Raw genomic sequence first — 26459 nt, 5'->3', positions numbered from 1 at the left:
TGCATGTCCACTGTGAGAGACATAATCTAAAAAAAAAAATCCAGAAATCACAATGTATGATTTTTTAACTATTTATTTGTATGATACAGCTGCAAATAAGTATTTGAACACCTGAGAAAATCAATGTTAATATTTGGTACAGTAGCCTTTGTTTGCAATTACAGAGGTCAAACGTTTCCTGTAGTTTTTCACCAGGTTTGCACACACTGCAGGAGGGATTTTGGCCCACTCCTCCACACAGATCTTCTCTAGATCAGTCAGGTTTCTGGGCTGTCACTGAGAAACACGGAGTTTGAGCTCCCTCCAAAGATTCTCTATTGGGTTTAGGTCTGGAGACTGGCTAGGCCACGCCAGAACCTTGATATGCTTCTTACAGAGCCACTCCTTGGTTATCCTGGCTGTGTGCTTCGGGTCATTGTCATGTTGGAAGACCCAGCCTCGACCCATCTTCAATGCTCTAACTGAGGGAAGGAGGTTGTTCCCCAAAATCTCGCAATACATGGCCCCGGTCATCCTCTCCTTAATACAGTGAAGTCAGCCCTGTCCCATGTGCAGAAAAACACCCCCAAAGCATGATGCTACCACCCCCATGCTTCACAGTAGGGATGGTGTTCTTGGGATGGTACTCATCATTCTTCTTCCTCCAAACACGGTTAATGGAATTATGACCAAAAAGTTCTATTTTGGTCTCATCAGACCACATGACTTTCTCCCATGACTCCACTGGATCATCCAAATGGTCATTGGCAAACTTAAGACGGGCCTTGACATGTGCTGGTTTAAGCAGGGGAACCTTCCGTGCCATGCATGATTTCAAACCATGACGTCTTAGTGTATTACCAACAGTAATCTTGGAAACGGTGGTCCCAGCTCTTTTCAGGTCATTGACCAGCTCCTCCCGTGTAGTTCTGGGCTGATTTCTCACCTTTCTTAGGATCATTGAGACCCCACGAGGTGAGATCTTGCATGGAGCCCCAGTCCGAGGGAGATTGACAGTCATGTTTAGCTTCTTCCATTTTCTAATGATTGCTCCAACAGTGGACCTTTTTACACCAAGCTGCTTGGCAATTTCCCCATAGCCCTTTCCAGCCTTGTGTAGGTGTACAATTTTGTCTCTAGTGTCTTTGGACAGCTCTTTGGTCTTGGCCATGTTAGTAGTTGGATTCTTACTGATTGTATGGGGTGGACAGGTGTCTTTATGCAGCTAACGACCTCAAACAGGTGCATCTAATTTAGGATAATAAATGGAGTGGAGGTGGACATTTTAAAGGCAGACTAACAGGTCTTTGAGGGTCAGAATTCTAGCTGATAGACAGGTGTTCAAATACTTATTTGCAGCTGTATCATACAAATAAATAGTTAAAAAATCATATATTGTGATTTCTGGATATTTTTTTTAGATTATGTCTCTCACAGTGGACATGCACCTACGATGACAATTTCAGACCCTCCATGATTTCTAAGTGGGAGAACTTGCAAAATAGCAGGGTGTTCAAATACTTATTTTCCTCACTGTATGTTCAAATGTGCTGGTGAATACAGTACAAATCAAAACCAGTTAATTCAAGACATGCAGAATGAGTGTTGCAGGAATCTTACCTGGCAGAGTAGACTTAAAAGTGACTCCAGGCTGAGGCAGAAGTGCCCCCTGTTTAACAAACACAAATACCAACTCAATGAACATTAACATAATACCATGGCTATGTTCAGAATGGAATACTTGCGTACTGCTTACTGTATACTGCCAAATGTTATTTATTTACTCTGAAATCTCGAAGTCGAGTAGAAATTATTGTAACAAGTTAAATGGATGGAAACAAAGATATCGTCATTAAATAATTATGAAGTATTTTTTTCAGTGTTGTCACATCCTCATTATGTTGCATGCTTAATTCAGCAAGTGGCATGTAGTTATTGTCATCAAGAAATTAACTCTTGCCAATCCAAACAAATAATGAGTGGAGAAAAAGATGTTAAAAGTGTTTTTAAGAACAGAAATTTCTTCCTGTTCATTCATCAATCTGGAAAAGGAAGGTCAAATCGAGCACATTGCATTGTGTAATCTAGTATTGCATGCATTGTGCTCTTTTACTCCAGTGTCATCATATTTGTTCTTATAGCTTTTAAGTAAACAAGCAAATATAATCAAACCACACTGGAATACATTAAGGCAAAGCTCAACTACTGTATGTTATGAAGGCAGATTTTAGCGAAAGTTTGATGTGTTTTTATGACAAAATAATTTTTCAGGAAAGTCAGAAAATTTATCAAACTTCAGTATGTGTTCAATGACCTGTTTCTTTTTACCCTGTGCAAAAACAGTGAAAATAATAAGACTTAAATAGAAAGACTTCAAGGTGTTTGGCTATGCAGATACTGATAAAAAATAACTACACTGAGAAATATTAACTGGAGTAAAAAGTGAGACAACTTGCCCCGGTCTCGTCTATTAACTGGAGTAAAAAGTGAGACAACTTGCCCCGGTCTCGTCTATTAACTGGAGTAAAAAGTGAGACAACTAGCCCCGGTCTCGTCTATTAACTGGAGTAAAAAGTGAGACAACTAGCCCCGGTCTCGTCTATTAACTGGAGTAAAAAGTGAGACAACTAGCCCCGGTCTCGTCTATTAACTGGAGTAAAAAGTGAGACAACTAGCCCCGGTCTCGTCTATTAACTGGAGTAAAAAGTGAGACAACTGGCCCCGGTCTCGTCTATTAACTGGAGTAAAAAGTGAGACAACTGGCCCCGGTCTCGTCTATTAACCGGAGGAAAAAGTGTGACAACTAGCCACTAATCACAGATGTAACTGTTTAACCTTCAATAACAACACCGTGTCTTCACGTATTTGCTTAATGATTAGTGATTTGTGTTACAGCAAGATGCCAAAGACAGTAAACAAATCATAGATATTAATAATTTCTCACTGGAGCAGTTTTAAATATTGTAATGGATATATTTTTCTTATTTTTGAAAGTATCTCTGCTGTGTGTGATGCTCTCATGGTTTTTACTGGTTGCAGTGTGTCACAATGACTTTTTAATATTGACAACAGAACTTTTAATAACTGTTTTCAATACAAATACATGTAAGAAAATCACAATTAATGTCATTTTGATAACACTTAATAAAAAGGTTTAATTTCTTTAACATTAGTTAATGCATTAGGTATCATGAATAAAAAAATGAACAATATTTTTTACAGCATTAATTTATCAATGTTAGTTAATAAAATAAAATTGTTCATTGTTAGTTCATAGTGCATTCATGTTACAAATACAACTTTGGATTTAAAAAATGTATTAGTATGTTGTAAAGCATTAAGTTCATTAGTTCATGTTAACTACAGTAATGTTGTTAAATAATATTAACAAATTGAACCTTTTTGTAAAGTGTTACTGTAATCTTACTGTGTGAGGCAGAAACATAACTTGCAAAAGTGTGGCAAAGGGCACTTAAAAAAAAATGGTATTGGCCGATCTTAGTGTTAAAAAATAAACCGTATCGACCTCAAATTTCGTGATCGGTGCACCACTAGTGCTTAATATGCAGTTGTTGCCTCTAATTTCACATAGCTACAGATATTTTTAATTCATTTAAGACCAGTTTGGCCTATAAAAGAGCAAATAAACATCTTTTTGATTAAATCTTTCATTCTTTCTTGTCTGTTGCTTAAACAAAGAAAAGAAATCGTCTATCGGTATCGGCTCATTTGCTTGTAAAAAATTGGCAATCGGAATCGGCCATGAAAAATCGGCCATGAAGTTTAGGGTTAGATTTAGGGATAGGGTTAAAGTTAGGGTCAGGTTTAGGGAGTAGGGCTAGGTGTATGGTTTCTGTGGGAATACATTAAACAGTGTGTAAACATGCACATGCGACTCTCACAAGACCTTCGGTAGCTGGAAGATAACCTTCTAGACACTGGAGGAAAAATCGGCAAGCGTGGCACCAACTTAAGAGGAATGATCCTATAGAGTGTCTGTTTTTTATTATGGACATGTCAAGTTGAAAATAGAGTTTTTGTGTACCTTGAGTCCTCCACAGTTGGGGCAGGTAGTGAACAGTGATTTGGAGGTGACAGGAAGAGGTAAACAGGTTGCACAGTCACAGCAGCTCTTACTACAAGATGATCTCTGAGACACATTCCCTTTCTTAGGCTCCTTTTCTTCATTTAGCTCCTCCCTTGTCTTAAGACCCTCTTCTCTATCAAGATCTAGAGTTCTTAGTGTCTCTTCTATCCTGTCAGTATAGATCAGGACTGGGCCTGAATCTGATTGGCTGGGACATTCAGACTGCTTCCTGACTGACTGCTCAGGCTGTCCCCAGTCTACAAGTCCAGTATCATTTTTAGATCTACTTCTGTCTCTGGTGTCTTCAAAAGTCCTCCCAATCTCCAGCAGACTGCGAGGAGTGTCATACAGGTATCGCAGAGACAAGGGCACCTGGTACTCATTGGCAGAGCAGGGTGGGCAGGTGCACAAGTGCTTCTCCGGGTTCACAGGTGGTGGTATGTTGAGCAGCATCCCATACTCCTCCCCTTGACCTGGAGCTTCCAGAATGCCACTATAGGAGGAGAAGCTTCCAGTGAAAGAAGAGTGGCTTCCCGTTGCAATTCCACTGTCGGATGAGTTCTGTCGGTCAGTCTCCTTAAGCTTCCTTGAGCGGACTGGATCTCGGAGACAACCGGTCGAGCTTCCAGACAGTTTCGCCTCGGCCTCATAAGTTGTCCTAGGGGCTAAAGGGTGGGATGTTTCAGCTGAGCAGGGCTGGACCCACTCTGTCCACATTGCATGGCGACTGCTATTTGTGCAATTTGATTGGCTGGCGTCTGAGGTGTCAGATGACCCAGATATGCTGCGGTTGTCTCCAGCCACCGAGGAGCCAACATTGGAGCTGGACGCTTCCATAAAAGTAAAAAGAAACCAATATTACAATATTCCAGATTGCTCACAAAATAAACTCACAAGGAAACAACACTTTACCAACAATAAATTTCGGAAAAGCTCTGGACATGTTTTTTACCTTGTATTAAACAATTCCATCAACATTTTAGGGAATTCCATTGAGCCTTGGTTACTGCTGAATGCCTTTGCCGGCTGTGGTGTGTCATTGTGAATTGGTTGTATTACTCATTATAAATTCGAAGTACTGAAGCAAAGTTTTTGAATGACTTCAAATAAGTGTGTGTGCTATATATGCATGTGGTGTTTAGAACAATCACACAAACTTATATAATTCATATTGTTCTGTAATGAAAATGATAACCCATGGCAAAATCGTAATGAATCATTGAGTTGGTTTGTACGAGGATTTGAATAGGAAATCACAGTGAATACGGAAGCAAGAAAAACATCGGGTTTCGAACAAACTTTCTTACGATTTTTGCAAAGTTTAACCCAAAATCTAAACCTAACAATAAAGTGTAACCCCTTACCAAAACCTCAAACCTGAACCTAACCATGATTTTAATAGGAAATAAATGTTGTGTACCACAGAAGAAAACATCTGCTAGCTCGAATTTTCTGCATGTATTTTATCACATTCAAATTTTGTTTGTTGATTGGTTGGTCTAAAAGTCATACCTTTTCAAATGAGCCAAGTTGTATGATATCTTACGAGTTCGCCATCTTGTATGGATTATTTTAAAAGAGTTATTTATTAGCTTGATAATTATTACGAATTAGCTAAATTAAGACATATAGTTTTTTTAAGTTACTTACGTATTCTGGATCGCTCATCATTCAAACATGTGATACTGTTCAGAGATAACCGAGACATAGTGGAAATCCTTCAAAATGATGTTGAAACCAGGGCTGGACTGGTAATCTGGCTTACAGCGCAATTTCCCAGAGGGCTGACGCACTTTTGGGCCGATGAGGGGCATAATGGCCATCGGGAGAACCGAGTGGGCCAGTGGTTCGGCCGCGAAACGTGCCGAATGCACCGCAATAAGCAACAATGAGCCGCCGCGTTATGTAGAACGGACCACAAAACTGCGCCGCGATATGCAGAAAAGGACAGCGAACACACATGGGTAATGCAACATTTTCCTTGTTTGACTGGTTTGGTTGAGACAGTTACCTGTGCTTTGAGACAGCAGATCAAGCCTCCGTTCCAGCTCTTCAGCTTCATGGTTTAGTCTGTCCTGTACTGAAGCAGCACTGACATTGGATTCTGAGATGCACACAGAGAGAAAATGAACAGAAAGGGCATTTCTGTTAAAGACAGCTAACACAAATTAAAGAACAATAAAAGAGAGACAGTAAATACAAATACATATAGAGGCTTCCCAGAGCCATCCTTATAGAGGCATCCTAATGTTTCTGGTCATAGTGAAGTTATGTTTAGGATTCAAGCCATGTTTCTTAGTTATTTGTGTGAATTGAGTTTAGCTGTTAAGTTGATAGGTTACAAAACCTGTTTCTCGCTACATATTAAAAAATTGCACTTGATTTCAAATCTGTTATGTCCCATGCAGAGACATGCTGGCCACATGTGAGGGGGTCACAGAGGAACACTCTTCATAGCAGTGTGTGAAACTCAGACACACTCTCTAGTCTAAACTAAAGACTTATCTATTCAGCAAGACACACCTAATTTATCCCTCAATTCATAGCATCTACACAAATTTTATTCTATTTCTTTCTCTGTCTAAACCTTGGGATTATTATGTCCGATGCCCACTGTAGAATTGATGCAAACTCAAACACATGGGACTCTTCATGTGCAACAGCCTGAAGCATGGGGTCAGTATGGGTTCACCAAATTTACCTGCAATAAACTTCCAGCCGGGCTGCGACGCTCCTCACTGAATGATACCTACAGTATATCAACTTAGTCAAAGTAGAGACAACACTTTCTTAAACTATATAGACATTTTTATAACCACTAACAAGCCTTGATCGGCCAAAATCAAAGGACAGTGCATCTACGTGTATAGTCGGGATAACTAATCATTGACACACACACTTAATTAGTTTACTAATTTTAACCACTAATATTTCTAAAACTAAATAACTAATTTTGGCATTACAATCATTCATTTTCTGTTATAGTATAATTTCATGTACAGCTGCTTTGAAACAACGCCTGTTATGAAAAGCGCTATACAAATAAATTTGACTTGACTTGACTTAACACTCCAGTGTTTGTCTAGCCCTTAAAGTGCTATAAATAGAACCGACATGTGGATGGGATGGCACACAGCCAAAGGAGGATGGTGTGTATGTGTGTCTTGTTTGGGGTGTCTGAATGTTGGCAGACATTTTATGATTTTCCAATCATCACTGATCAACATTCATTACTAATGGACACAACAAACATAAAAGTGTCCAAAAAAAACATGAAAGTGTTTAGGTAAGCTACATCATAACTGTACAAGAAAACAATCTACACAATCCTTTGAACATTGGTAGCCTGTGTTTTTTCCTTCAGCTGACCTCAAAACATTCTCAATCCCTCTGTAAGTATGAGTAATGTGCACACCTGCTACTGGTATTGAGAAAGAGTGAGCGAGGATGAGGTTACAGTGTTCTGAGGTTACAGTGTTCTTGGAGTGATCAGGAATGTTTGGAGCTTTGCTTGCATGAACTGTTATTTTAATAAATCAAAGCCCCCCCAACCTCGTTTGAGAAGAAAGGAGGAGACAGGCTGAGATTCTGATTGGTCAAGACGAGGTGTGAAACACTCTGTTGGCTGTGGCAATGTGCATTAAAAGGAATAAACTATCAGCACCCCTGTTAGTGTCTACAATGTGCAGATAAAAATCATATACCTGATCTTTCATGAACTACACAAGCATCTGATATTATAAAAACATAACGACAAAGTCTGATTGCTGACTTGACACAGTCTTGTCTGAAAGCCATGGATAATACTAATGGATACTATAGGTGGATGGATATATATACTATGGATGGAAACTGGATGGATGGATATATGGATGGATGGATGGACACTATGGATTAATGAATAGATACAGTACTATGGATGGAAACCTTAGATGGATGGATGGATGGATGGATGGATGGATAGAAGAATGGATAGATGGATGTATGGATGGATGAATAGACAGATGGATGGACGGACAAATGAACAGACGAACGGACACAATGAATAGATGGATGTAAAATGGACGATGGATGGATGGATGGATTTGGTGGATGGATGGACTGATGGACAGACGAACAGACTAAATGGATAGATGGATGGATTCATGATACTATGTATGGATAGATGTACTGATGTACAAATGAATGTACACAATTAATAGATAGATGGATAATATGGATGGACAAATGGATGGATGGATGGATAGATACAGTGGATGGATAGATGGAAACTATGGATGGATGGATAGATGGACTGACAGATGGATGGACTGGATAGATGGATGGACTGGATGGATGGATGGATGGACAGACAGATGGACAGATGCATTAATAGATGGATGGGTGGACGGTCCGCTTCAGGAAAATAGTAAGTCTGATCAGTTAGAAAAAATACAACATACTAAGTCTGAACAGTCCCTCAGACTGTTCAGACTGTTCATACTAAGTCTGAACAGTCTGAGGGACTGTGCAAAGTTTAGTGGATGAAGCTTGATAGCTCTTGGTGAAGCTATAGTTTGGGAAAAAAAGAAAGAATCCCTAACCCAAGTTTGTGCAATCGCATTATGTTGACTCCACTGATACCCAACCAAACTGACATACAGTAACCACACTCATGCACATCACATTAGCAGCAGCACTGACCTGGCAGCAGTGGCTTCAATCCAAACGGGACTCTGGATGGAGAAATACCACGAACAACACAGTCAAACAGAAAACTGATATGCTCACCATCGGCACAGGACAGGAAGAACACGCCAGCCCCTAAATAAAAACACACAAAGATGCTGAAGAATTCAGAGTAATAGTTAGGAAAAAGAATCAAAATATTGCTGCACTTGGGATGGGTCTGAAAGCATATGCCATCACATCAATGTCTCATATACACAGCGCCACCCTGTGCATTCAGTTATAACAGTCAGATTAAGGAGTTTCAGTGGAAAATTTGGTGCATGCGGCAGGCAAAAGTTCAAAGAAAAATCAATTTGCCAAAAATTCTATTTTTTTTTTTTTACTAGATTGTTAGTTGGATAGTTTCACCATCCAAAACATAAACCAGATTTACAGATCTTTATGAATTGACAGTGCATGTGTTGTAAATTTCAGTGTCTATACAAAATGTGCTCTAACAGTCTGTATAATTGTCCCTCTGACAAATTTGACCCCAAATTAAGTAAAACAACTCACACATTCATTCAACATTTATTCATTAGTTTTAACAGCAGTGATTATGAATATAAATATTAGACTGTGCAATTACCAAACAAACCAATGCAACCATTTACAAGATTAAACAAATCTTGTTACAACACATACTAAATATTCACAGAGTCAAAATGGCCCGAAACTTACTCTGCATGAACGTGAATGCAAACGCTTCTACTGTAGTAATGCAAGCTCCATTTTGTGGATTGTTGAGTTCCGAAATGTGTCAGATTATTCATAACACAAAAATGTGTGGCACTGTACATACAACTGGACCATGCGTTTGCAATGTAGTGAGCAAGCATTCACGTCTGCATTTGCACACTTGTGTAAAGTATGTTTCTGGCCAATCACAGTAGTTTTACCATTTTCTACATATGTTTACCAATGGTATCGCACACACTCACAGTAACCACAGCGTGCCCCTCCCTCAAAAACGAAACCGTTGTGCACTGGACCATATCGCCGCAGGTCCAGCAGGTTCCAGTGGCCAATGACTACCGGCAGCAGGTCTTTAGCAAGGACCAGAAGATTGTTGCATAAATGTAGAGTAGCAGGGCCGCTTTCCAGTTTAGTGCCCGGAAGCACAGAGACGCTGAAACTGTGGACTGACAGGAGAGACAACAACCATGTTCACATACGATTCACCTTTCTGTGAATCATTAAACTGAAACTAGACTCAGTGGTGCTTGTCCATGAAAAGTAAAGTGCTAAGGTGTTCTGAGTGGTTACCTGGGCATTGCTATGTGGTTGTTATGGCATTGGTAGGTTGTTGTCAAGGTATTCTAGGTGGTTTCTAAGGCATTGCTACAGTGGCAAGAAAAAGTATGGGAACCCTTTGGAATTACCTGCATTTATATCTAAAATTGTCAAAATCTTCATCTAAGTTACAATAATGAACAAACATAATCTGTTTTAACTAATAATAAACATATTATTGTATTGTTCTTGTACATATTGAATACATCATTCAAAAATTCAAAGTGTAGGTTGGAAAAAACCTATAGAGTTGGCAAACCCAGCATCCAATAAATGAAACGAGATTGGATGTGTGGTTTGGAGCTTCTTTGACTTATAAAAAGCACTCAAACATTTTGAGTTTGCTATTCACAAGAAGCATCTGCTGACATAGACCATGCCTTGCAAAACAGATATCTCAGGAGACCTATGATCAATAATTGTTGTTTTACATAAAGCCGAAAAGGCTTGAAAGTGTCTAGGTAACAAATTTATCTCAAAGATCTTAGATATTCATTTGTCCACAGTTAGACAAACCATATATAAATGGAGATGATTTAGTACTGTGGCTATTCTCTCTAGAAGTGTCCGTCCAGCAAGACGACTCAAAGGGCACACCGCAGAATGCTCAATGAGGTAAAAAGGAAACCTAGAGTGACAGCTAAAGACTTAAAGGAATCATTGGAACTGGTTAGCATCTCTGTTCATGAGTCTACAATATGGAAAACATTAAACAGGTATGGTGTCCATGCCAGGAAGGAAACTAAGGAAGCCGACAAAAACATTGCTGCACGGCTGACCTTTGCCAAAGACCACCTTGACACTCCACAATGCTACTGGGATTATTTTTTTTTAACAGAAGTTGAATTGTTTGGGAAGAACATGCATTACTACGTTTGGTGTAAAAATGGCCCGGCATTAACAACATGAAAACATCATTCCAACGGTAAAGTATGGTGGAGGGAGCATCATGATTTGAGAATGGTTCAAAATTTCTTCTGAACGTTGTACAGGTCGAATCTGCAGCTGCCGCAAATGCTTTTTTGAGGTTATTGCTGCCAAAGGAGGATTGACCAGTTATTAAATCCAAGAGTTCAGTTCTTTTCCACAGCACTATGATTGTTTAATGGGATGTGTTCAGTAAAAACATGAACTATTACAATTGTTTGTTTGTATGTTGTTAGCTTAAGCACATTGTGTTTGTCTATACTTGTGACTTCAGTGAAGATGCGATCACATTTTATGAGCAATTAATGAAGAAAACCAGCTAATTCCAATGGGTTCACATACTTTTTCTTGCCACTGTAAGTGGTTGGTTGAGTGTTAATAGGTTGTTTCTAATGTATATTGAGTGGGTTTTTAGGGCATTGGTAGGTGGTTCCTAGGGCACTTTTGTAAGTTACAAGGGAAGGGCTTGTCAACTGGGGCCTGCACAGGCTAAACCCGGCCTGCCAATAATATCTATTTGGACCTCCGACAGATTTTGATAAAATCACCTCGCAGACTGAGACATGAGAGCTCTCTGCGCAAATGTTGAGTTTAACAACACTCAGATGAGCGTGCACTGCCATACAGCAGTCGTCAGTTATTCTTACCGAAGCTCGCATGTTTAATCTTTTCTGGCCATAGTTCAGTTACATGCTTTACCAAATCATGAACCAGGACCATTTGTATGTGAGCATTTGATTGCATCTTATACAATCAAATACATTTATGCGAAGTGCGGTCAAATATACAGATGTACAAATTATATTATCAAAGCAAATATTAAACCTCGTCGCATTTACCTTTTTATCCACTGGCTAAATACAGTCATCTCAATGGAAATCCATGCGATCGTGAATTTTGCGCGATGGACTTCCTGTGGCGAGGAATTTCCCCTTGCGGATTTCGCGATGAGTTCAAGTTTTATGAACTTTGACAGCCGAATATGTGGTGTTGACCAATTGGCAGTTGCTTGGTTTGGCAGTGACCTCTGTGTGGGTGGTACTTCGAACACAGCCACACTGAATATTCACATTGGATAAGGATATCATTTTAGCGTCAAATTTATTTTTTAAATTATTCTCACAGAGTATAAAGTGCAGCATTAAAGGGGTCATGAAATGCTCTTTTTTATAGTTTCATTATCTTCCCTGAGGTCCACTGATAATGTTAGTAAAGTTTAAAAACATTTTTTTTTACAAATGACAATTATAAATGTAAAGACAATAAAAATCATAATAAATAAGCCTAATAAATTCCCTTGTGTTCCCAAGATAATGCTGCCAAACGAAAATAAATAAAACTAAATTTTAGGTTCAAGGTGAGCATTTCTTGTATTACTTTATGACGTAATCACTTTCGTCTTTGTTTTTTTAATACAAGGATACAAGTGTCTAACAGCATTTCTTTTCATGTGACACTCCGAGACGTTGCCCGCCTGTTGTGGTAGATGAGCAAAATTACCAGTGCATGAAATGCATTTCGACAAGGAGCGTGCAAACTAGATCCTGCCTTGTCGCATATTTGCTGGTGGTGGGTGCTAGATTCACACCCTGGCAATGTTTAATATATTTGCCGACTTCCCAGATCCACGGTTTTGCCAATTCCCGATATTGTCGATCATCGTCTTTTCGCAATCGGCATCGGGATCTTTGTAAGACATCGCTGATATCCGATTACATTGTCCAGTTAACAACTGTTAACACTCACACCCCGCCTACACTGGACGGTATAATCACTGATGCTGTCTACCATGGAAGCGTCCGTTGCGGCGTGTCCCTCCAACAGTAAACAAACAGATTCCATTTCGTTTTATGCTTCACAAGAAGCACACATCCAGTTTATCATCCTGCACTGAGGTGCACATCGCTGGAACCAAATCAAAACGGTCAAAGACGTCCATGTATTGCGTGTTTACATACACCAACAATTAAAAATCGCTCTGATAGGCAAAACAACAGTTTGTTGAGCAGTTTAAGCAACAAAACAACAGGAGCCACAACAGCTGATGAAACGCATCTTCTCTTCAGAGTTGAAACTTGACACCGCGTCTTTAAAACGCATACCAGAGTTTACTTTTATTTCCCCTGCTTCAAGGTGTTCTGGGTCGTTGTTAGGGCACTGGTAGGTAGTTGCTAGTGCATTATGGTTGGTTTCCAGGGCTTTGGAAGGTGCCTGTTAGAGCATGGTTAGGTTATTTCTATGGTATTCTGGTAGTTGTCAGGGCATTGGTTGGTGTTTGCTAGGGGATTGGTAGATAGTTGTTATTCTAGGTGGCTGTTAAGGCATTGGTTAAAGGTTGCTAGGTCATTGGTAGGTAGTTGCTAAGGTATTCTGGGCAAATGCTAGGGCATTGCTAGGGCACAATCTGTGGTTACTAGGTGGTAGCTTAAAGGCTCAATTCCTAAAAGCCTACACCCAATGATCTCTATGATATTTTGGTTTCTGTATATGGCTCGAGTACCTCCATCAGTGTAAGTCTGTGAGATTTGTATGCCAGTTTTATCATCCACCAGCTAGAAAATGTCCAACCACTTTGAAAAATGTTAGCAAACCTCTCCTCAGCAATCTGCACAAATGCTAGGAGTTACACACCTAAGTTTAAGAAAAAGCTTAGGGGTTTATTCAAATAACTAACCCTAAATATGAGCAATATTAATAGTGCTGCTCGCTCTAGTAAATTTTCCTGAGTGTCTGTCAGGAGAAACAGGGATTGAAATGCTTTCTTTTTGGCTTTCATTGGTTCCAAATTCACATTGGTTTTGCAATACATGAAAGGCTTTCACAGCTACCACAGTTAACACAGTGTGTCCTCATCTCTCTCTCTCTCTCTCTCTCTCTCTCTCTCTCTCTCTCTCTCTGTGTGTAGTAATGAGTGAATGCAGGCAGGGTTAAACCTGTTAGCACTAACTTTGAAACTGATATATGAGGGGACACAAATCAAAACAAAGTGACAGCTACACACACATGCAGTGGCAGCAGAATTCATTGCATGCCTGGTAAACACCACTACAAAGAGATCAAACACACAGTCAGAGGGGAACTGGCCCCCACAGTGAGTCTGGTTTCTCCCAAGGTTATTTTTCTCCATTAATCATCATCTTATGGAGTTTTGTGTTCCTTGCCACAGCTTGCTTACTGGGTTTATAAATACAATTATTATGTAATTACTTATTTTTAAACACAATTAACAATCGTATTTTATCATACAATGCTTTGGGCTTTATAGATATTACGGTTTCATTTTCTGTTTTCTGAAATTTTATGATTGTGGCTGGAAGAACATTAAAGAATACAAATGTTCTTACATTTCCTTTGTGATTAACACTATTTACTGTCAAAACAACACCATAATCCAAGGAGAAATGCACTATTTTAACATTAAGCATTGAAAATATCTATTTCAACTTTTTTAGCACTTTATTGGTCATATATAGTCTACAGACAATCTGATGAGCCCAAATTCAATGCAAAACACATTTTGTTGTGAAGAAATGGTTTAATATGCTTAATTAAAAGGAAGATAACAATTAACGGAATTATGTTGTCTTTCTCCATGATTGCGGTTTCGTTCTTTTGGCAAAACACAGTGTTTACTGTGTTCTTCCTTTACATATTCGATACGCTTTGTGTCATGTACACTTAAACAGACATATGAAGATTGTAGCTTACAACCTAGTCTCATAGAATAAACGCAACTTTAACTTTATTTTTTCAACTTGTTAGCTTTAAGTGCTGCATTCTACGTTTCGCACAGTTTCCTGGTGAAATTAAAACTAAAGGTGTGCGCTTTATTCACTTTCACACAGACTACGAGTACAATGACTGATTATGACTTTATAGACTTTATTAATTTCTTTGCTCTATAACTCACACACTTTTGAATCAGTTTTATCGCTTGTATTACAGACCCACCTCCATTCACACAATTATTCCAATGTGATATAATTAAATAAAGCTTGTGCGTCAGGTCACCTTATAAAGTGTTGGACTTTGGACTCGGAAGACCACGGTTCGAGACCAGTCAAGCACGAAAGTGAACATGTTGGTTAGGTTTAGGTAATAGTTTTTGGTTAGGGAGGTATGTTTTATTTATTAAAACCTCCATTTAATATTCACCTTAAAAACCGTGTGAGATTACAACACCATTTCACTCGCATTAGGCACCCCTCGCTGGACATTTCCCTGGGAAACTGCAGCAAAATGTGTAATGAAGCACGTCATTTTGTTTCGCTAAATTGTTACCACAGTCACGTAGTTACATGAGATCAGGCTGGTAGATTGATTGCACAAAAAAAAGAACGAACAACCAAAAAACTCTGTATCTTGATAATAACTGTGCATACAAATCAAATAAATTATGTCAAAACTGTGTCTTAAGGTGTCAGATTTGAGAGCTGTGGCGGAGACTAACTGAAAAGTTAGTCTGTTCCTCATAAAAAAGCTATATAATGGCTATAGAATATAGCACACAAGTCATATGGATTAGTTGTATCCTACTTTCATGGTATTGTTTGTCATTTTTGGAGCTTGACTGTAAAAATCATCATCCACTTTCCTCGTATGTAAAACAGAAGCTCGGATATTCTCCCTCACATCACCTTTCATGATTCACACAAGTAAGAAAAATAATGTGGGTTTGGAAAGGTGAGTAAATAATGGCAAAATAAGTTGACCCACCTTCTCCGAGGCAGTAGCGCAGTCGCAGGTCCCAGCTCTGTAACGCCTCTTTGCTGTCAAAGCCGAGCACTGCCGTTTGAGTCAGACACAGGATGGAGAGGGTGAAAGGAATGCCGTCACTGTCGACACGTGCCTCCAGACCACAGATGTGCTCTAGAGTCATGCTGCTCCTTTCCTTCACACCGCGTTCCTTATACACATGCATCACCAAGCAATCTGACACACACACACACACACACACAATGCCAAAATTGATTAAATTCATTATTTTCCTAAAAATTCTACAAACAATACCTCATAATGACAACGTGAAAGTTTGTTTGAAATCTTCATGTACATAAATATTCACAGCCTTTGCCCAATACTTTGTTGAAGCACCTTTGGCACCAATTACAGCCTCAAGTCTTTGTGTATGATGCTACAAGCTTGGCACACCTATTTCTGGGCAGTTTCTCCCATTCTTCTTTGCAGGACCTCTCAAGCTCCATCAGGTTGGATGGGGAGCGTCGGTGCACAGTCATTTTCAGATCTCTCCAGAGATGTTCAATCAGGTTCTGGCTGGGCCACTCAAGGACATTCACAGAGTTGTCCCGTAGCCACTCCTTGGTTATCTTGGCTGTGTGCTTAGGGTCGTTGTCCTGTTGGAAGTTTAACCTTCGCCCCAGTCTGAGGTCCAGAGCACTCTGGAGCAGGTTTTCATCAAGGTTGTCTCTGTATATTGCTACATTCATCTTTCCCTCGATCCTGACTAGTCTCCCAGTTCCTGCCACTGAAAAACATCCCCACAGCATGATGCTGCCACCACCATGCTTCACTGTAGGGATGGTATTGGCCAGGTGATAATAGGTGATAAGATAATTCAGGCTAAAGAGTTCAATCTTTGTTTCATTGGACAAGAGAATTTTGTTTCTCATGGTCTGAGAGTCCTTCAGGTCCCTTTTGGCAAACACCAGGCAGGCTGTCATGTGCCTTTTACTGAGGATTGGCTTCCGTCTGGCCACTCTACCATACAGACCTGATTGGTGGAGTGCTGCAGAGATGGTTGTTCTTCTGGAAGGTTCTCCTCTCTCCACAGGGAAACGCTGGAGCTCAGTCAGAGTGAAAATCGGGTTCTTGGTCACCTCCCTGACTAAGGCCACTCTCCCCGATCGCTCAGTTTGGCCGGGTGACCAGCTCTAGGAAGAGTCCTGGTGGTTCCAAACTTCTTCCATTTACAGATGATGGAGGCCACTGTGCTCATTGGGACCTTCAATGCTGCAGAAATTTTTTTGTACCCTTCCCCAGATCTGAGCCTCGATACAATCCTGTCTCGGAGGTCTACTGATAATTCCTTGGACTTCATGTCTTGGTTTGTGCTCTGACATGCACTGTTAACTGTGGGACCTTATATATACAGGTGTGTGCCTTTCCAAATCATGTCCAATCAACTGAATTTACCACAGGTGGACTCCAATCATGTTGTAGAAACATCTCAAGGATGAACAGTGGAAGCAAGATGCACCTGAGCTCAGTTTTGAGTGTCATGGCAAAGGCTGTGAATACTTATGTACACGTGATTTTTTAATTTTTTATTTTTAATAAATTTGCAAAGATTTCAAACAAACTTCTTTCACATTGTCATTATGAGGTATTGAGAGAGAGAGAAAGATAAATATAAAATACAAAATATTCAGATATAAATAAATAAAATATTTGTGGCAGAAGAGTTAATCATTGATAAGACAATACAAAAAGCGGCTTTAGAATACAATGTATTGTTTACTACCATATTATTGATCATAACTCAATCATTGGCACACAGTTCACAGCAATCCATTACACAAGTGAATTTTTCAATCAGTTGGAGAAGCATCAGACATGCTTGTGTAGCGTCTCGAGTGTGTTGCGTCATAAACATAAAATGTTTAGGTCACTGTGTCAAGTTAAATATAGTTTAATACTTAGAACACATCTTGAGATCCCGTAGTTTGAATTTGTGCTCCATCAAGTGTTTTGAACGCAAGAACGTAATGCATGTTTGTGTTGTTCTGCCTACTGAAGTGTTTTCTTTACAGTATAAACTGCACGTTGCCAAACAGCTGAAGTTTCACTTACTGCCCTCTGGAGTAAACAGGTGGTACTACAAGCTTCTATTTCTCAGGAATCTTCCTTATTACAGTACGGGGGCATTGCGATTAATTACGTACATTTTTTAACACGTTATCTTTAATAAAATTAATCGCACTGAATTAACACGTTAAATTGACAGCCCTAATATATATATATATATATATATATATATATATATATATATATATATATATATATAGTTGAAAAGTATTTTATTTTTATTTGATTTAAACTGTACAGTATGTATATAATTAAACACAATTTGATCATAACATTTAAATAAAACATTTCGTAACAGAGCAACCCTAAAACCAATGTTTATTTGAGCAAACTGATGTATTTGACTAAAACAACGGATATTTCTACAAACCAATGTGTATTTCAACAAACCAGAACAAACCAATGTGTCTAAACCAATATATATTCATATTTCAACAAACCAATATGCACTTAAACAAACCGATGTATATTTGAACAAATCAATGTATACAGTGAGGGAAAAAGGTATTTGATCCCCTGCTGATATTGTACGTTTGCCCACTGACAAGCAAATGATCAGTCTATAATTTTAATGGTAGGTTAATTTGAACAGTGAGAGAGAGAATAACAACAAACAAATCCAGAAAAACACATGTCAAAAATGTTATAAATTGAATTGCATTTTAATGAGGGAAATAAGAATTCCACCCCTCTGCAAAACATGATTTAGTACTTGGTGGCAAAACCCTTGTTGGCAATCACAGAGGTCAGACGTTTCTTGTAGTTGGCCACCAGGTTTGCACACATCTCAGGAGGGATTTTGTCCCACACCTCTTTGCAGATCTTCTCCAAGTCATTAAGGTTTCAAGGCTGACGTTTGGCAACTCGTACCTTCAGCTCCCTCCATAGATTTTCTATGGGAGAATGGTGGTCTGGAGACTGGATAGGTAGGCCACTTCAGGACCTTAATGTGCTTCTTCTTGAGCAACTCCTTTGTTGCCTTGGCCATGTATTTTGGGTCATTGTCATGCTGGAATACCCATCCACGACCCATTTTCAATGCCCTGGCTGAGGGAAAGAGGTTCTCACCCAAGATTTGACGGTACATGGCCCCGTCCATCGTCCCTTTGATGCGGTGAAGTTGTCCTGTCCCCTTAGCAGAAAAACACCCCCAAAGCAAAGTTTTCACCTCCATGTTTGACGGTGGGGATGATGTTCTTGGGGTCATAGGCAGCATTCCTCCTCCTCCAAACACGGCGAGTTGAGTTGATGCCAAAGAGCTCGATTTTGGTCTCATCTGACCACAACACTTTCACCCAGTTCTCCTCTGAATCATTCAGATGTTCATTGGCAAACTTCAGACGGGCCTGTAGATGTGCTTTCTTGAGCAGGGGGACCTTGCGGGTGCTGCAGGATTTCAGTCCTTCACGGCGTAGTGTGTTACCAATTGTTTTCTTGGTGACTATGGTCCCAGCTGCCTTGAGATCATTGACAAGATCCTCCAGTGTAGTTCTGGGCTGATTCCTCACCGTTCTCATGATCATTGCAACTCCACATGGTGAGATCTTGCATGGACCCCAGACCGAGGGAGATTGACAGTTATTTTGTGCTTCATCCATTTGCGAATAATCGCACCAACTGTTGTCACCTTCTCACCAAGCTGCTTGGCGATGGTCTTGTAGCCCATTCCAGCCTTGTGTAGCTCTACAATATTGTCCCTGACATCCTTGGACAGCTCTTTGGTCTTGGCCATGGTGGAGAGTTTGGAATCTGATTGATTGATTGCTTCTGTGAACAGGTGTCTTTTATACAGGTAACAAACTGACATTAGGAGCACTCCCTTTAAGAGTGTGCTCCTAATCTCAGCTCGTTACTGTATAAAAGACACCTGGGAGCCAGAAATCTCTGATTGAGAGGGGGTCGAATACTTATTTCCCTCATTAAAATGCAATTCAATTTATAACATTTTTGACACGTGTTTTATTGGATTTGTTTTTGTTATTCTGTCTCTCACGATTCAAATTAACTTACCATTAAAATTATAGACTGATCATTTCTTTGTCAGTGAGCAAACGTACAAAATCAGAAGGGGATCAAATACTTTTTTCCCTCACTGTATGTAAATTTCAACAAACTAATGTATCTAAAACAATATAAACAATATATATATATATGAACAAAGCAATATATATACTTGAAAAAAATATGTTAATGCTATATCAGTGATTATGAAAGCATAAATCTGGCGATCCAATACATATGCAAGCAATTTAATATGCACTGAAACAAACCAATATTTCAAATAATTATGTAAATGTTAATCCCCGACGAGGTGTCCATTGTCAGGTTTTAATGGACGACGGCGAGGTGTGAACCGGCCGACGCGCAGCGGAGGACGGTTGCCTCCGCCGAAGGCCATTAAAACCTGACAATGGACACCTCGGAGGGCATTAACCCGCTTATACCATGGTCACTTGCCAAATAAAACATTTTTAAAACATTAGTTATTTTAATTAGGCTAAATCTAGTTTTTACAAATAATAACTTGCCTGACGGTTTATTTAGCAACCGGAGATATTTATAGTCCGCTCAGCTTGTAGAACCCTTCAGGTTCAAAAATGCATTTTTTTTTTTCATGAAACACAAAGGTAGGCATAGTTATTTTTTTATTACGCATAAAACAATTAATCAAACAACAATCAAACAAAAAAAAACAATTAGTTCTGCGCTGTACTCTCCTCCTGCCTTGGTTGTCTGGACAGCTGCGTAAAACTCCCGCAGGGTCTCATTCAGAGCAGCAGCGGTGTAATTTCAAAGCTGGAGTCCATTTCTTTTTGAACAATAAAGTCTCTGAGTGTATTTACTGCCCATTTCGTATTTTTTTTCGTGTTGATCTCATCTTTTTCGTCTTCTATTTGATTCAGTTCTCCCGGTGTTATCTCTTTGTGTCGTTTCTCCGTTTTATTTACATTTTTTCTTTCTTCAGCAGCATCCCAGTCGTCAAAGTTGTCATATTCTCCATAAATGTTAAAAGAAATAACGAAGTCGCTCATTGTTGTATTAGTAGGCTATGTAATATCTAACTAACGTTAGATGTTTGTTTTGATAGAGCAAATTGTTAACGGATACTTTGACTGCCTGTTGCTATGGTTACTCACAGCTGTTGTAGGCAGCGCATTTATTTATTAATTTCGAATGGTAAACAGGCAGTTTCACCAGAACTACTTTACTAGGTGTCCTCTATCACTTTTTAACGGACACCCTGCAGCCAATCAGAATCGAGTATTCACCCAGACCATGGTATAAAATAATTTAATGCAGTGCATAAATACATTTACCATTGTAAATGCATTCCATCCAATGTATGTGGCAGCAATCCAATGCAGATTAAAGCAATAATAGTAAATAGTTCAGCAAACCAGTTAATATACTTAAAATCCAATGACAAAAACCAATACATGTTGGTAAATCAATATAGGTACTTGAAAACCAAAAAGTATGACTTGAAACCAATTATGAAAGGTTATACCAATATATTAGAAACCAATGCATTCACCATGAAACTGTATAGTCCACCAGTGGACCAATACGTGTTTACACAACATGCATGTATTATTTCCTAAACGGCCCCTCATACCCTCACAATGACTAGTTAGAGGGTGCACACCCTTCAGCTATCACAGAAAAGAAAACAGACGTACATATTTGCATAATTCATATTTTAAATGTCTTCTAATATTATTGTAGAAATATGTGTAATCCAAGTAATATACTCAAAAGTAATTAAATTCAGTAATTAATTCAGAAACTGTACAATAATCTGATTGCAATAGGATAACAATCAAAAAGTATGCAGATTACAGTTACTAATTAGTTTGCAATTACATTACATCCAACACTACTAATCAGTGGGTCCACAAGATGGCAGCACTCACAGTTGGGTTGTTGCTTTTTCAAATTAGTGCAAGAAGACTACAAAAATGCAATGAACAACAGGACAATGTGCTTGTCAAGATTCCATGTGTGAGGTCAGGAGATTCCTTCAGTTCTATAACTTTTGAGTCTGAAAGAAACTCCTGAACAGAAATAGTCCAGTTTTGCATAGCAGTTGTAGCATGCAAACATGGACTGCCTGTGTACGTGGCACAGTAAAATGCAGTATTCTTTAAAAAGGTAGATAGTTTGAGTCTACGCAAATCCATCCACATAAAAAGATCCCACCCCACACAAACACACAGCATGAACAGCTGTGATAATGGGGTTCAGAGGGCCTGTGAGCTGCAAGCATTTCTGTGATCTACAGCAAAGAAGACCACACTGCATGCTTTTACAGCTGATCTACTACAAGAGAAAACTCACACACAAATGCACCATTCATGGCTTTATTATAGTCACTTAAAATAGCCTTATTTGGACAGTAAAATGTGATTGGAATTTGGAGTGAAAAATAATCACAGTTATCTTTAGACGATCAGACGATTATTTAATAATTGAGACAGGCCTATTGATGATGCTTTAAGCCCAAAGCAAACTTTGGTTGTCCATGTTGCTTAGATTTTGTCAACACACGCAGTCCTCGTCTGCGCACATCATCTGCGCATGCGCCAAACGTTGACTGTACTAAAATAATATCACAAAGCAGCCGTAGTGTATGTGTCAAATACGCTCGTATTCGCTCGCAGTCAAGAGTATACTTTGAAATGCAATGCGGTTGACTAGATGCGATCCGATCCGTAACGCACAAAAATTAAGTATACCCAGACCTTAACACTTCCAAGCTCTAAAAAAGACATAACGTAATTTCATACAACACGAGTCATTTAATACATGTCTTCTGAAGCAATACGATCAGTTTTGGTGTGAAAAAGACCACAATGTAACTCCTTTTTCACTTTAAGACCCCGTTTCCACATGGTATTACGATGCGTCTCGGGTGATCCGATAACATGTGGTCAGGTGAGACACATGGCTGTTTACACCTGGTCGCTGGACAACTTGTGTTCGGATTTGGAGGGGAGGGTCTCTGTTTTAAGAGGACACACAAGTTTCTTAATTTGTCCATGCCGCCCCCGAAAGACGCCGCCTACCTAAATCCACCACTGGCGGGTAATGATGGACCTGAGTAACAGGGGCCCTTACTGGAGGGGCGGCCCTTAGAAAGATATTATCTTTTGTTATATATAAACTCAGCAGAATCTGAGACGCCTTAGACAATGCTACAGGAAGACAGGAAGGACTGCGATCGTCCTCGCAGTGGCAGACCACTTGTAACAACACCTGCATATGATCGGTACATCCCAATATCACACCTGTGGGACAGGTACAGGATGGCGGCAACAACAACTGCCCGAGTTACACCAGGAACACATAATCCCTCCATCAGTGCTCAGACTGTCCGCAATAAGCTGAGAGAGGCTGGACTGAGGGCTTGTAGGCCTGTTGTAAGGCAGGTCCTTACCAGACATCACCGGCAACAACAACGCCTATGGGCACAAACCCACCTTCACTGGACCAGACAGGACTGGCAAAAAGTGCTCTTCACTGTTTTGTCACACCAGCGGTGATGGTCGGACTTGCGTTTATCGTCAAAGGAATGAGTGTTACAACGAGGCCTGTACTCTGGAGCGTGATTGATTTGGAGGTGGAGGGCCCGTCATGGTCTGGGGCAGTGTGCACAGCATCATCGGACTGAGCTTGTTGTCATTGCAGGCAATCTCAGCGCTGTGCATTACAGGGAAGACATCCTCCTCCCTCATGTGGTACCCTTCCTGCAGGCTCATCCTGACATGACCCTCCAGCATGACAATGCCACCAGCCATACTGCTCATTCTGTGCGTGATGCAAGACAGGAATGTCAATGTTCTGCCATAGTCAGCGAAGAGCCCAGATCTCAATCCCATTGAGCATGTCTAGGACCTGTTGGATCGGAGGGTGAGGGCTAGGGCCATTCCCCCCAGCAAGTGCCTTGATGGAATAGTGGGGTAACATCTCACAACAAGCACTGGCAAATCTGGTGCAGTCCATGAGGAGGAGATGCACTACAGTGCTTAATGCAGCTGGTGGCCACACCAGATACTGACTGTTAATTTTAATTTTGACCCCCCCCCTTTGTACATGGACATTACTCCATAGTAATTCAGACATTATTCCATTTCTGTTAGTCACGTGTCTGTGAAACTTGTTCAGTTTATGTCTTGGTTGTTGAATCTTTTTATGTTCATACAAATATTTACACATGTTACGTTTGATGAAAAAGCAGTTGAAAGTGAGAGGACATTTCTTTTTTGCTGAGTTTATATATGTTAATAACATGCTATTGGTTGGAATAAAACATTGCAAGACTGTTTTCCACTTGTAAAAATGGGTAGTTACCCTATAATCTGCCTTGTCTCCTCCCATGTTAGTGATCCCCACCCCCCCTCAACAAAAGCGAAAGTGGTCTGGTCCATCAGTGGCGCACGGTCCAAACTGAGTACACGTCATGATATTTATTGCTCCGTTAATTTTTCTGCAGAAATTAATCCAAAATCGGACATTCAATAGAAAAAGGACACTCAGCTCCAGTGCGTCAGTGAATGGCGCTGCTCTGTTTACCCACACACTCATGGCTTGTTTTAGCCTTCACAGCAGTGAATATTTGAGTGCTACTCATGAACAACATCGATGAGTAGATGCTCAAAAGTTCGGTTCACTTATAATATGCATTTACAAAGGCACCGGAGGAGCATTTTACCAGAATTTAAATAAGAAGCGAATAAAACTACTGTGAACTTGCCTACAAACAGACACATACAGGACTTCCTGGAGAGTTCAGAATATCAAAATAAAAGCGTGAGTTTTTAAAAAATAAAAGGTGCACGATTGAGATATATTACTATTATAATATATTATTATTTGTTTACAAATGATAATATTTAAGTTGAATGGGTTCCAAAAAGTAACTGTGTGAATGAAAAGTGGACTGACAACTAAATTGAACAAAAAAGAGATCATAAAGTCCAGATACAAGTTGAAAATGTTTTGCAAAAAATACAAACGGTTTCTTTTCTACTGAAGACTTATACTGGAATTACTGTTCATTTTGCTGCTACATTATCCAGTATACCAGTTAATAATAAAGTGTTTCTTAATAAGCTATACATATATATTGAAATAATGTGTAGTTAGAGGTTTGTGTTTCTTTACATATTAAAGAGTTTCTGATATCGGAATCGGATCGGAAGAGAAAATGTGGTATCGGTGCATCTCTACTCTTGAGTCTTCTGGTCCGAGTCATTCAATCTTTTGTCATATGACAGCACTACACGATATCCACATACGGCTGTCATGTGACAAAAGAACGAACGACTCGAACAAGAAGATTCCAGAGGTGAATCATTTCAGAGTCATTTCTGTTTATCATAATTTGTCCTTGGCTGCATAATACATTTTTCCTTATTGGGACTATAATCAAAGTTTGCACAAGTAGATGTGTTGGGGGGGGTTCAGCTATTGAAAATATAGCATTTTAATTTAATTCTGTTCAAATGAATGAAATGACTTGAATAAAGATTCGTTTATTTTGCTGAACGAGACTCAAAGGTTCAAGTCAGTAAAATGATCCGATCATATCTGCAAGAATTCACAGCACTAATTTTAAGTTAATTTTGGACTCTGTGTAAATATCAGCTAGCAAGTTATGACTTTTTAAAACTGTCTGAGATGGACCGAACAACCTGGCACCCTTCTCATTTCAGAAATGTTATGGTGAAACACATACATTTCCTTTTTTCGTTTGAAAATAAAAAAGTTATATATTATTTATGAATTAGCACTGTTAACTATCCATTGAAAACCCCAAATTGGTCAGGGGGCCCTAGAATATTTCTAATTTGGTGGTACACCCCTTATAAGTTTGTAAAGCTATATAATAGCATAATAGATCTAGGATGTTTTGTCAGTTAGCCTAAAATGCACTGGTTTTTACATTTATAAAAAATATTGTTAATTTGACCAACATTAGGTTACACCAATAGTCGTTTTAAAGAAAGAAATTAAAAGCTCATTATGGTAACAGATTTCTATTCTATTCTATTTGTGGTGTAAAAAGAAGTGACCACTTTGTACAGACCTGCCACCGGTGAGGGTTTGCGCAGAACGAGCCAGCGACTCTTCCACTGCAACAGAGAAATCAAATCAAACTTTCACACACATTCACAAGTGAACCGCTCTAAACACACGGTCATACATTATCGCACAAGCGTGAAGTTCCCGTACTTTTTTACCGTCTCTGATTTTAACGGCTCCCTCCGCGACCACGATATCGCTCATCTTCCCCTCATGACAGCTGCGCGCGCTCCCGCACGGATCACTTTCAAAATAACTCTGGAGCTCGCGCGCGCTTTTGACACCCCTCACGGGCCACATATGTCAGAGGTCAGTCAAAGGTCAGTGGGTTAGTTGTTAATAGTTATTGTAGGTCAAATATAATTAACCCTTACCTGCATACTGTTCCTTGTATGAGTTCCATACATATTAAATATATCTGGGGGTCATGTTTTATTAAAATATAATTCAATTACATTGATATTCGCATACATATAGTTAGAAATAGAGAGGAAAAAAAAAATCATTTATACTACACATTTAATTATTTGGTCATGTATTTTGACATCATTTA

The 26459-nt window shown here is 39.4% G+C and overlaps 1 protein-coding gene across 2 annotated transcripts in view; it reads right to left on the bottom strand.

Moving 5' to 3' along the window:
* Positions 1-26117, bottom strand: part of dok7a (docking protein 7a) — a 35405-nt gene extending 9288 nt beyond the window's left edge. The window contains exons 1-8 of one of the 2 annotated variants that reach the window (XM_052143832.1): positions 26065-26117; positions 25911-25956; positions 15713-15928; positions 9718-9918; positions 8750-8869; positions 6078-6170; positions 4025-4896; positions 1600-1648 (exon numbers count right to left, since the gene is read on the bottom strand). In XM_052143832.1, coding sequence (XP_051999792.1) covers positions 1600-1648; positions 4025-4896; positions 6078-6170; positions 8750-8869; positions 9718-9918; positions 15713-15917 — 1540 coding nt within the window. In that variant the 5' untranslated portion in view covers positions 15918-15928; positions 25911-25956; positions 26065-26117. Of the gene's footprint in view, positions 1-1599; positions 1649-4024; positions 4897-6077; positions 6171-8749; positions 8870-9717; positions 9919-15712; positions 15929-25910; positions 25957-26056 lie in introns of both variants that reach the window. The other variant, XM_052143822.1, reaches the window with a different exon arrangement.
* Between the last annotated feature and the right edge of the window lie 342 nt (positions 26118-26459).

This window comes from Xyrauchen texanus, chromosome 2 (genome assembly GCF_025860055.1).
Source record: "Xyrauchen texanus isolate HMW12.3.18 chromosome 2, RBS_HiC_50CHRs, whole genome shotgun sequence".
NCBI classification, from domain to species: Eukaryota; Metazoa; Chordata; class Actinopteri; order Cypriniformes; family Catostomidae; genus Xyrauchen; species Xyrauchen texanus.
Note: the sequence above shows the minus strand (reverse complement) of the source record. Positions and strands in the feature narration are given on the sequence as shown.